This window comes from Borostomias antarcticus (assembly GCF_949987555.1).
Source record: "Borostomias antarcticus genome assembly, chromosome: 5".
Classification (NCBI taxonomy): Eukaryota; Metazoa; Chordata; class Actinopteri; order Stomiiformes; family Stomiidae; genus Borostomias; species Borostomias antarcticus.
This window is the reverse complement of record NC_140238.1, coordinates 8,157,940-8,170,371: the sequence shown is the minus strand read 5'-3', so window position 1 is coordinate 8,170,371 and position 12,432 is coordinate 8,157,940. Positions and strand designations below refer to the sequence as shown.

General features: G+C 43.0%; 1 protein-coding gene across 1 annotated transcript; it reads right to left on the bottom strand.

The window, feature by feature from the left end:
- Positions 1–2,601: 2,601 nt before the first annotated feature.
- On the bottom strand, positions 2,602–12,166 carry ppm1aa (protein phosphatase, Mg2+/Mn2+ dependent, 1Aa). Its single transcript, XM_084437962.1, has 6 exons — positions 11,854–12,166; positions 9,932–10,774; positions 9,659–9,776; positions 9,384–9,495; positions 8,817–8,874; positions 2,602–7,927 (listed from the first exon to the last, which is right to left on the bottom strand). Exons 2-6 carry the CDS (start codon positions 10,766–10,768, stop codon positions 7,898–7,900), a joined length of 1,155 nt encoding a protein of 384 aa, XP_084294088.1. The 5' UTR covers positions 10,769–10,774; positions 11,854–12,166; the 3' UTR covers positions 2,602–7,897.
- Positions 12,167–12,432: the final 266 nt, after the last annotated feature.

Below are 12,432 nucleotides of genomic sequence, written 5' to 3'. Positions count from 1 at the left end.
AACAGACCTGACCCGTGGGCCGTAGCTGACATTAATCCTAAAACGTCCAGCCAGAACAGAGGGAGTGACAAGACATGGTGTGGCGAGAGAAAGAGAGAGAGAGAGAGAGAGAGAGAGAGAGAGAACGCCGACACCGGGGCCTAACGAGGGAAGGTGCTGATGCTAATGAGCGCACCCGTGGGCCCTTAACGAGGCCGCTTCGTTTGGTGTCCTAATTCACAGCAAGCCAGCGGTCTCAGGGGTGCAGGATAATGAGCTGGGCTGGGATTCCCAGGGCAGGGGGTTGTGTAACCCACCCCAAGCGGGGGACGCAAACTCTCACAAATGTATGTGTGTGTGTGTGTTGGAGTGTGAGTGAGTGTGACAGAGAGGGAGAGAGGGTGTGTATGAGTACAAGTACATGAGAGCGGGATACAGTGTGTCTATGTCTGTGGGAGGGGGGAAGGGCGAGAGAGAGAGGAGGGAGAAGGGAGGGGGGGGGTAGCGAGATGTCATCCCTGCCTGATACGCTTGTTTATACACTCCCATCATTGAATCGCTGAGACCAAGTGAGAAAAGCTTGTGCTCTCTGTGACAAACTGACCTCAGGCAACAAGTACACTCACAGATAGAGGAAACGGGGTAAGAGAGAGAGAGAGAGAGGGGGGGGTGGGGGGGGTAAGACGAGAGATCAGAAGAGGGGTACAGAGGACAACGAAAAAAGAAGTAAAGCAATGCCCTGCTGAAAAAAAGGTTTATTTATAAGGTATAATTTCATAGGGATGTTGGTTTTGCCCTTGATCGCCAGTATTGCTTCAGCTTTTCAATGAGCTTGGGCCATGACCCTGATACACTCTCCTCTGCCCAACATGAATGTTTATCCTTTCAAGACATTCCCTCTTCCTTGAATTGAACTGATTGCATTCAGATTCCTCTCGTTTACCAGGCAAACCCTGGAAAAAAAGGTTGCTTTGCAATCCAAGGTGAACGAGGGGAAGCAGGGAGCTCAGTGACTCCAGCGTATGGGCCATCTGTAGAGCATGCATGCGCCCCCACCTCATTCTGCTGCGTCTGCATGACTGCATTAGTCAAGCTCAGATGGGTCTCCGCCATGAGAAACAGAGCATGACATGCGCTAAACAATGGCGGGCCGGATGACGGGCCAGCTCCATTTGATGATGACGGCCGCTGCTGATGCGGTCACTTTTTTTTTGATGTGGAGGAATATCGGGGCAGCGCGATTCATTACGGAGGCGCAGATGAGCCTCAGATCTAATGAGTAAGCCATCTTATCAGGTTAAGAATACACAAGATGTGTGTATGGGTGTGTGTATCCAGGAAGTACGTTCTAGCCCTGGTTGCGGTCTGTATAGGCCACAGTATGGAATCCAATCATGTAACTGTGTGATGAGCAACACAGGAGTGGGTTGGCGTTAGTAGTCAGTAACACTGCCCCCCACTGGCAGGTTTGCCACTAACCGGGACCCTTGTCATTCCTTTGGTCAAACTTACATGACATATTGCCCAAATAATAATGCTTGATATCAAAAGACTATACAAGGAGTGTGACTAATGCTCTCGCTATTGTGCCTACAGATAAGCATCATTTCAAACCATTTAAATTAGTAGATTTACTGAAAATCTTAAGAGTGTGTACTTTCAACTGTGCTCCCACCTCATGGAGCAGACTAAAGTGAGGCTACAGGAGACTTTTCAATTATCTGCTGGGTTAACAGTAACGCTAACGAAAAAGCTCCTGCCCATCAACTAGACTTCATCAGGGGAATCACAACAATCTACATTATACCCGATCTAACAACTGCTTGCCACTGAGCACCGTTTGAACGTTTGACCTTCTAACACAGCTCATGACATTATGTTGACATTTTAGAGTAATCCCTCCCACGGTTCCATAATCTCCGTTGCCGTGGACTGGCCTGGCCTATCCCCTGAGCTCAAGCCCTTCGCATGCGTTCACAGACCCACCATCTGACACACATGGACAAAGACCCAGGCAGGCCACGACGGTCATGCATTAGTGCAGCTGGAGTGGGGCTATCTGGTAATCACATCTCTCTCTCCCTCGCACACACGGAAAGCACTGTACAGTCCGTGTTATCGCTCCAATTCACCTGAGTGCTGCAGTGGAAACAGTAGTAAGAATCCTGCATTATCCAAATATCACCACTCCACCGCAAATGCCTGCTATACATCTTCCCTCTAACACCCCGCCATGAAGATCTCTGCCACTAGCGCTTCAATTAGGCCTATATGGCTCAGTCTCCACTCCTCCACTCTCCATGAATGAGTGACACACAAAGGCTGGTTCACCGCCTCAGCGCGGCCCAGTGTGTGCCCAGATACGAGGCGGACGCATTAGGAATGTGAAGGATGTAGCCTGCTGTACCTGGGTGTTATCCGACAGCACCCTACACAAGAGCAGCCGCACGCAGCTAGAACTGTAGATCTGCAGTTCTGTTATGTAGTCCTTTTGTGAGGGATCGTAACTAATCTCACACACGATAAATGTTCGCCCGGCACCGTCAGTGTGCTCAGACAGATCGGTAGAGATGATGAAATGAGAGGAGCTGTACAAGGTAACAACCCATTTATTTAGTGATACATTCTGCAAACTAGAAATTTTATTTCAAACTTCAAAAGCTAAAAAATGAAAGGAAGGAAAAGAGGGTAGGAAGTGAGAGAAAGGAGACAAATGCATTAATTCACAAGCAAGGAATGCTATTTGTTCAATCGACTCAACACAAATAGTACATTTTAGATCTGTGAACAAAGCTTTTTTAACTTTTTTTTTCCATAGTCCTTTGGAGCTAGAACATAATACAAAATATACAGTTATTGAACTTTGTAAAGTCAATCACAGAGGCCTCTGAGAAGCAGTTGAATCAACATTGACGATACATATCTACAGCACTCTAAAGCTATTCTTGAATGTATTCATAAATATAGCAGACATGAATGTATGTACGCACATTTCGAATGCTTTACAGGGTTACCAGCTGTTATTAAACACTTGCATTAGTTTAAAAGTATGACATCATACGCAGGAGTGAGAAATAAAAGAAGCGTTCAAGATTCAACAAGGTTTTAACATGGAAAAAATGCATCCAAACCAGAAACGGTTGAAAAGTACCATGTGATTACCAACATAGTGTATCACTTTGTAGACACTGTAAGTACCTTAGCCTGGAAACACCTTTTGATCTCGTCTTTGCTAATATCAGCATTACTGTACTCCTTCAAGTGTTCCAAAAAGTACTTTAGGGGGTAGCGTTAGACTGGGTAAGGCAAATCGGTGAGCTTATTAATGAGCTGAAAAGGTCAGCGACATGGGGTGTGGTCCGGTTCCACTCAGACGGGACATGAAACCCACCGCTGCCAGCGGTCACGTAGGAACGCCACCACTGAGGTACATCATTCTGTACAATAGGGTGCGATATCTCCATATATCGATATCTCTTTTACTTCAACTGGGTATATCTCTGTGTGTCAATACACAGGACCAGTCCCAGGCAAGCAAAGGAAACCCTGTAAATAGCTTCATATCTTTTTTTTCTTTCTACATAACATAATCATTTGTCAATCAAAAGGTGATTATATAGACGATCAGTGCATATGACCATGGTCATTTAATTCCACATAATATCTCTCACACACCACACTAGAATCCTGAACTTTGATGCAATTCTAGATATCTGAACTAATGGAATATCACACAAAGGAAACTACACCAAGCAAGGTTTGTAGGGGCACCTTTTAGTATGAGATAAGGTCAATAGTTTTCCTAGTTACTTAAACGAGCTAGCATCTGCAGTGGTCACTTAATAGGTATCAGTATTTCCAAGTTGCTGACTTCAGGCAAATACTGTACATGAACATGGGTTTGTTCAGGTAAAAAAGAAACCAGTCTGACAAGAGCATAGATTCTGTCTGGCAGAATTGAAACAAAACATCTGACGACTGCTCTAAATGACGTGACAATACAGAGAATGGGTGCTTGAGCTACTGCTTTCTAAATCGTCTAGCAATGACTAAATACTCAACAGATTTGTTTCCTATTAACTTTATGAGGTATTGTAGTTTTATGGAAATTAAAAGACATTAGAGGCTAGCCATGTGCCATCTTTTGTGGGCTGTGGGCGTCAGCAGGTGATCACCTTGAACAGTCTGAAATCATATAGCCACACCACTGCAAATACCATGAAACTCATTTCAACTACTAAAATCAAGTTAGTCAACCCCCTTTTTATCCAAGCTTAATGAATGTGGGCAAAATATGCTATACTGTATATGTTTTGTTTCAATTCAATATATAACAGAAATGAATGTTAATATATCTAGCCATGTCAAATGTGTATGACAAGCACAAATACATCCAAAACCAGCATTATATTGTTGCCATAACCTGCACCTTCAATTATCTAAGGGAAGTTACTCGAAATTTCAAGCATTGCATGTTAATGTAAAATCCTTTAGGTTACAGACTAACATACAAAGGTTTCTAAAGAAACTTACACAGGAATGTTCATAAAGATGTCATGAACACTTCAATCACTATGCAAGTAGTTGGTCGATGATTGTGAGCTTTCTTCCCAAACAAAAGCAATGTGTCAAAAAAGATACAGGTACACCTATGTATTTGGAATAGAAATGTACTGCTTCTACAGAAAAAAAGTATGAGAAATAAAGTTTATTCCAGTCTTAAATATCAGAAAGAAGCAGAGAAGTCTGACAGATGTTCCTTATTTACTTCATTAAGTAGGTAAATTAAAAAATAATATACACTTAGTATTTCTGTCACAAAAATACTTTAGCTTATGAGGACAACAGATGAACAAACTATCAAGGAAAGATTACCAACTAGCCAACACACTAGAAAATCTGAAGGGGTTGTGTACGATGAGTTTTTGCTGCCTCCAAGTTTTGAAATTGTGGTTTCCCTTTACACAAGTAGGAAGGGACTGGGGAGGGGTAACAGCATTTTAATGCTTGGCTACTATTTTAAGTGTATCTATCTGCCCAGTTTCAAAGCAGCTGTTTAATCATTGGGTATTGTAGTCTTCATTACAGTACAGTATGTTCCTTTGAGGATATCTTTTAAAAGATACATCAATTGTCTGGAATGACAAATTCACAAAACATCAGCCCAGTCCACATCACACCCTCACGGCCAAACATCAAAAACGTCTAGTCTTCAAGAGTCCATCTAATAGGTGTTCTATACTTTGTAAAAAATATTTAAATTTTTCATGAACATTTTATGATTGATCATGATGCTAAACCATACCATAGAGGTGTAGCTTAGGCAAAGAACTGGGCACTCAATGCCAGTACTGAGAGTTTGACATTTGATTTTATACATCTCTGATCACTGAAACAGTAATAAACACTTGGTATCACGGGGCCAAATTCCATAGATAACACAGAATCAGTTGAAAAAGTTAAAACATTAGATTGTCAGTTGGTTAAAGAAAGCATCTTATATTTAGTATATTACCCTGTGTGTTACACAAACAAGACAAACTTTGAGCAAAGCCCATGAAAATTAGAGGGACACCTGTGTATATCTACAGTGCTTAACTGTAATTGATTAAACATAAAAAACAAGCAAAAGGTATCTTGCCCACCGCAAATCTAACTCAAGCAACATTATTTATTCCTTGAAAATGTAGGTCAAAAATATATACATACATAAATTTGCAACAATGCACTTTTAACAATCAATGGAAGAAAATACATCTAAAAAAACATCTTCAAGAAATAAATCTAGGCGTTAAATACAGATTTAGTCATCCTTTAAAAGATGGGGGAGAAAAAAGTAACTGCAAATCAACCTATCAATCAATGAATCATACACTATAGCAGCAAACTGTATTGTGCTCTGGCTCCTGGGGCAGTGGGTGAGGACTCTTCACTGAGAGAGCGTCACACCACCAGAGGAATCAAAGGTGCTATCAACCAGGAGAGCTCATTGCATTTAGTGGATTTGTTCTTGTTTTTTTTCATAACTGAATAACAAAAATTAAAAAGGAGGAACCGCCTGTAAAGTGAAGAGTAAATCCCAGGTTCAGCCATCAAGACTGGTAATCACTGATTTTTAACAATCAGTATTTAGACTGCACACTTGCAAAATCAGATTAGCTGAAACATGTTGATGATGTCATCTGAACTCCTATCTGTAACCAAATCAGTCCTGTATATATACAAAATGCACTAAATCATGAAAAATGTCACTTGGCATGGGAGGTCGTAAAGCTGAAATATGCTTTTATATGGCAACCATCATGGGTATTTGTGACAATTGACCTTTGTCTATAGTATAAATCTAACAATCATGACACAAACACGTGTGTGATTAGTAAAGACTGACTAGCTAGCATTAACCGCTGTACAGCATGGACAGATCCACTATGTCTTCACTGACATCACAAGGTGGTTATGGCAGATGACATTGTGTAGTTGAAATAGCATTACGTCAACTCTTATTCTTCCACTGTAGAGGGTGATATTCAGAGTTCTCTGAGTGAGGGCTAGTGAGAGGTTCTATTGTCCATCTGCAAAGACAGAATGGAGAGTGACAGAAATACTTTGGGTACATTTCTCTTCATCTCCATCCCGTGTAGGTCTCTCCTCTGCACCACCGTAGCAGACGTAAGCTACAGAGCCACACACACGCATACCTAACTACCTCTACACTTGTGTGCGCAAACATACACACAAGCACCCACGCACGCTTGCAAGCAACGTACTAATGCGCACACGCAGACAGACACAGCGAGTAATAACAGGTGTCTGGTGAGTTTTCTCTTCATGCACAACGTTTCTGGTAACTGCTTTGTTGCAATCTACTTACAGGAGATGAAAAGGATACTTTGCCTCCTAGGTCCCAAAAGGACTGAGACACACTTTGCAATAGTTATTAAAGCGTGCACAGGAATCCATGTACAGAAATAAAAGCTAAGAAAAACAGAACATAGAAAAGCAAAGAAAGACAACAATTAATTAGGATTTAAATGGTTTGATTTAGAGAGCTTACTGTGCTGTGAACCTATACAATTTACCCGTTTCTTCAAGGAGCAAAGACTCACACTAAAAAAGAGAAATAGCAGGAGGACATGTGGCCTGGAGGACAAACAGTAATATTCACTGAATAGACATTTGTTGGAACTCCAGAAGAGCAGGAAAAAGGCAGATAGTGCATAAAGGTTCTCTTTTTCATTTCTTTCATTTTTTAACTTAAATTCAAGCTGCATTAAATACAGGCTGTTTGTACAGGACAATTGCACTTCACAAAAACAGAAATATACAAACACACAGAAGGAAATGTGAATCAAATTAATTACAGCAAAAAAAAAAAAAAATTGTAAGCTGATTATCAAAAATAAAAAGACAACCTGTTTGATTTAGTTGTCGCTAGTTGTGGATTAGATTAAAGCGGTTGGATGAAAATAAAGGTGAGACAAAATGGAGGGGATCTTGAAGTCCAGAACAGACTGGTGCTGCAATATCCAGGTGTGTGTGTGTATGTATGTGTGTGTGTATGTATGTGTGTATGTGTGTGTATGTGTGTGTGCATGTGTGTGTGTATGTGTGTGTGTGTACTCCTCCTCGTCCTCCTCCTCCCATCATATTCCCTTCTTAAAAAATTGAACTCAGAGTGCTGGAGAGACAGACTGCTGAGGTGAGCTGCTGTGGTGTGGTCTGGACAGACAGACTGCTGTGGTGTGGTCTGGACAGACAGACTGCTGTGGTGTGGTCTGGACAGACAGACTGCTGTGGTGTGGTCTGGACAGACAGACTGCTGTGGTGTGGTCTGGAAAGACAGACTGCTGTGGTGTGGTCTGGAGAGGGTGGCGGGTGGTTTGTAAACTCTGTGCTGTGTTAGTGGTAAGGGGCTGTGTTACCACATGTCATCTGTGGACGCTGAGTCCTTGACAAAAGAGGAAAGGAAGGAAAAAACCCTTCAGACTCCGGATCGACATCAAGGGGGTCTCAATGTCAACTCCTGGACATGCACAACTTTTAAGGAGCTGAACTGTGAATCAACTCAACAGTTTGAACAGGAATACATGTAAACTCTTAAACAATCTAGCAGACATACTGAATGGTAAAATCAGCTTTCCAGGAATTGATATTGAGATCCCACTTATTAATAGCATTTTCTTGAAGCGTATACTCAATTGTACAATCCTTGATGTTTCCTACTGTTCAATTGTCATTACAATTCTTAATACATCCATACCCTTGGATTCTTTAGAATGCAGTACAAACTGAATTTATATTTATCATGGATTCCAATGTCTTAGAGCCTAAACTATGGAAATTATTAAGTATCGTATAACCCATGTAACATGTTGCTGCTCAAACATGAACATAAAAACAGAAAACCATGAACCAAGGATGAGAAATCAATTGTAATTGTGAAATGGTGTATGTTTTTCGTGTCAGGAATGACAAATTTATGAATTAAATAGTTATGAATGATTTGGCTGTTCAGTAAAATAATGGCACATTGAGAAGTCCTGGCTTTAGTTCCTGTAGTTCCCCTAGATGGAACGTTAAGGAGAATGCATTGATGTGACTGAATCTCAAGACTCCTCAATATGACAAAAGCTACAACGTATGACAATGAGTAACGTGAGCATTAAAAAACTGGAGTGGAATATTGTAATTGTATGAATGTGCATAATAAAGTGAAGAACCGATGTTAGGAAACAGAAATGAAAGATAACATGCACAAACACAGATAAAAAAGCACAGACACACGAGGCAACAAACACACAAACAAGCTAGGACAGCAGCTGTGAGGAGGAACTTACTGCGTCATCGCTTCGGTAGGGGTTCAGTTTGTTGTACACCGCTTCAATGACGCTTCGTCTAGAGCCAAACAAGAAACAGTTTAGTTTAAATGTACGGTAAATCTAAAGAACATTATTTCAAAATGACAAACAAATGCCTTCAAATGAAATCTACGGTCATTCTCGAAGCTACAATTATGTTTTACTGTTTCCGACTGCAGATAATCATTTAAATACCCTAAGAGGTATCTAACTGCGATAGGGATGGATCAATCTGGGGGGTGTTTTTGATGCAAATCTGGCAACCCAAGCAACCTGGCTTGCTTTTGTTAATGTGAATGGTCAGGGATCAAGGGATCTTATGAGGCAAGGTAATTTTGGGGGGTGATAAATTGTGTATCTGAATCAGACAAATTAAAGGATTTCGAGCGATCACTGATCTCATATTTGAAACCAATATCATGTGATTGAAATAATAAAGCCATTGCCGCCAATCAATTTCTATTCTATTCAGAGAAAATCTACTCTATGACATTATTAATATACAGTAATTGATGAACTAGGATCTTATCAGAGCAGCTCTCTCACTTGCTGGCCAGCTCTCCCCCAGGAGGAAGGTTAGGGATGCTCTCTGAGGCTAATGTACGCATCACATGGACCAAATCTGGAGCTCCTTCATCTCCCTGCTTCTTTATGATCTCTGTCGGAAAAGAAGGAAACACACACGTCCTGTGAGAATGGTACAGCTACACGAAGACAGTTGGGTCTGTGCTAAAAATGTTGATCAATGAGATATTCCAGTTCATCACACAATGTGCTCTCGTGTCGGCCGGGTTTGGTATTCATCAGGTCATTGGCGTCACCTTCTACTCTGCTCTCCAGGTATTTGTCCAGCTCCGCCTCTCTTTTCACACAGTCTGAAGAAACCTTTGGGGCTCCCGGGAAGCAGATCAGCACAACACTCATATTGTCCCGACTTCCCTGCTCAGAGAAAGACAAAGAAAAAATGTGTTATACACTTGCCTGTGTTTGACATGAGTAATATTGATACGCACAAAGACACTTAGTTACTCCTACAGCTACGTCTATATGCTTATCCATGCAACACTTGATTGTGTGGAATTTACAGGCCTCACCTTGTACAAGCAAGTGTCAACAATTTCGTTGCAGACTCTTTCAAGGTTGTCGGTCACCTCTAGCCTGGACCTGACAAAGTCACACAGTTCCTCATTGGCCATGACGTCCCAGATGCCGTCACAAGCCAGGACGATGAACTCGTCTTCTGCCTCTGATCTCTCGATGGCGTACACCTCAGGTTCCGGAGACACCAGCTGCTCTGTGGGGCCCTTGCCGTGCACACACTTGTAGTCGAAGTCTCCCAGGGCCCGGGACACGGCTAGGGAGCCGTTAACTCGCTGGATCATGACGGAGCCGCCGGCGTTCTGGATCCTCTCTTTCTCCAGCGGGTTGCTGGGCTTGTGGTCCTGCGTGAAGAAGTGCACGGCGCCGCCGCGGCTGAGCAGGCCCCTGGAGTCTCCGCAGTTGATGAAGTAGATGTGGCCGGGGGAGATCATCACGCCGACCGCCGTGGAGCCGCTGCGGTCCACGCCGTGCTTCTTCTCAGAGATGGTGCGCATGTGCTCGTCGATCTGCAGGAAGCCCGTGCGGATGCCGTTTTTCACGCTCTCTACGTTGGGCTCCGGCTCCAGGGCGCTCTGGAAGTCCGGGTTGCTGGTGATGTGCTCGAGTAAGTGCTCGCAGCAGTACTTGGCCACCTGGGAGCCGGCGTGCCCGTCGTAGACGGCGAAGAAGGACCAAGGGTCCAGGCCATGGGGCAGGCCGATGACAGACGTGTGCGCGTCCTCCATCTCCACCCTCCAGCCCTGCATACTGCTCAGGCCATAGCTCAGGTTGTTCCCCTCGCCGTGACCATTGTGCTTCTCCATCTTTGGCTTGTCCAAAAACGCCCCCATTATCACCTTCAAAACAGAAATTCAAACAAACGGAAAAGATTTATAGGAGTTAGTACAAATGAAGGATGATAATGCATGCCGTTAATACTGGCAAGGAGCAGTACAGTAAGTACAAGGAACCATGTTTGTATAGAACATTGGCTGTATGCTTTGTTAATACACTCAAAGATAATGTAATGCACATTAGTTATTTATGAAATACGGATTGTTAAAAGGCAGATGACACAGCTACCATCCTTTTATGGCTAAAAAAGATTAGCACCCACTGGAGCCGAGTCCATGCACCCCACTCTAGTCTAAAAATAGGCAAGTTGGATACACATTTGGAACACCGAGACATTCACTGATGAAACACTCTAAACATGCTACTTGTTCAGTGGTATTGACTATAGTATGAGACAGTAAGCTAGCTAAAGAGAACATCGCGTACACATTTCACAAAAAAGGCTAGCTAATAATATCCCAACGGGACCCCACTTAATCTGGACATTTTGTACCCTACGGGGTATAAACACTGAAACATGGCAATGTCATTCGTACATCTAGTGAACTAGGTAGCTGCCTGATTTATGTTCTGAGCTAAGATCTAATTTGATCGACACCATATTGTGAACTGGATCATGTCGAGCAAGCTAGCCAGCTAGCACTAAAGTGTGTAAGGTTGCAAGTTAGCTAACGTCAGCTAACAGTTAGCCTAGCTGCAGCCACTCACACTGACTGACCTGTCTGTCCAATTCATACCGCTGCTGCTACTACTAGCTAACGTTAGAACAAGTGCTAACTTGTTAAATGAAGAATGGCGGTATTAAAAATGACGCATTTTCCACCTATGTTCACAAGCTAGCTACATTCGTGACAAGTAGGCGACCAAAATAAACCAACACACTGCGTCGCTGTGGGCCTTGGCCCTTGAACCTCCCGATTCCGGGCCTTGCTCGTTGTGTGCCCCACGGCCTATCCCCCGCTTAGGAGCAGTGCACTGCTAGCAGCAAGCTAGCTAACTCGGCTAACTAGTTGGCTTTCTACGCGATCGTATAGTAATATTTAGGTTGATACCCTCACAGGTGTAACCCGTCGCGACTTACCAAAATCCGAAAGACCTGTTTTGTAGTTGTGGTTAACAGCGACAGAAGCTGTGACAAGAGACTGGTAGAAGAAACACCGACGATCTGGATGGAGTTTGCGGGTAACGTTAGCTAGCTAGCTCGCCCAGACTCAGTGCATACAATCTGTGAAAGTGCGGAACTCCCTGTTCTGGATAAACCAGGGATGCATTACTTTATCTCCGTTGGCGACGTTAAGAATATTAAGAATATTTGTCCCCTGAAATATAAGGCCGGAGCTGTTATGGCCAAATATCGCCAAGCCGAGACGCTTAGCCCCAGCCTTCAGTTGACAGCTTCAGTTTGACAGCCTGACAGCTTCACCTAGCTAGCTGGCTAGTACTAGAGCCAAGCAGACCTCGGACAGGACCCGGATGTTGCAGGTTGGGTACTTAAAAATATGACATCATCCCTATGAGGGCTCTAACCATGGAGGTATAATATAACGGCTCTAACGGGCAGACTGATGCAGATGCTATATCCTGAAAAATAAGAGTGGATCTTACTGAGGAAAATATTCACAAGTAGCATTTCATGAGTATCATAATGATGTATTGTTTA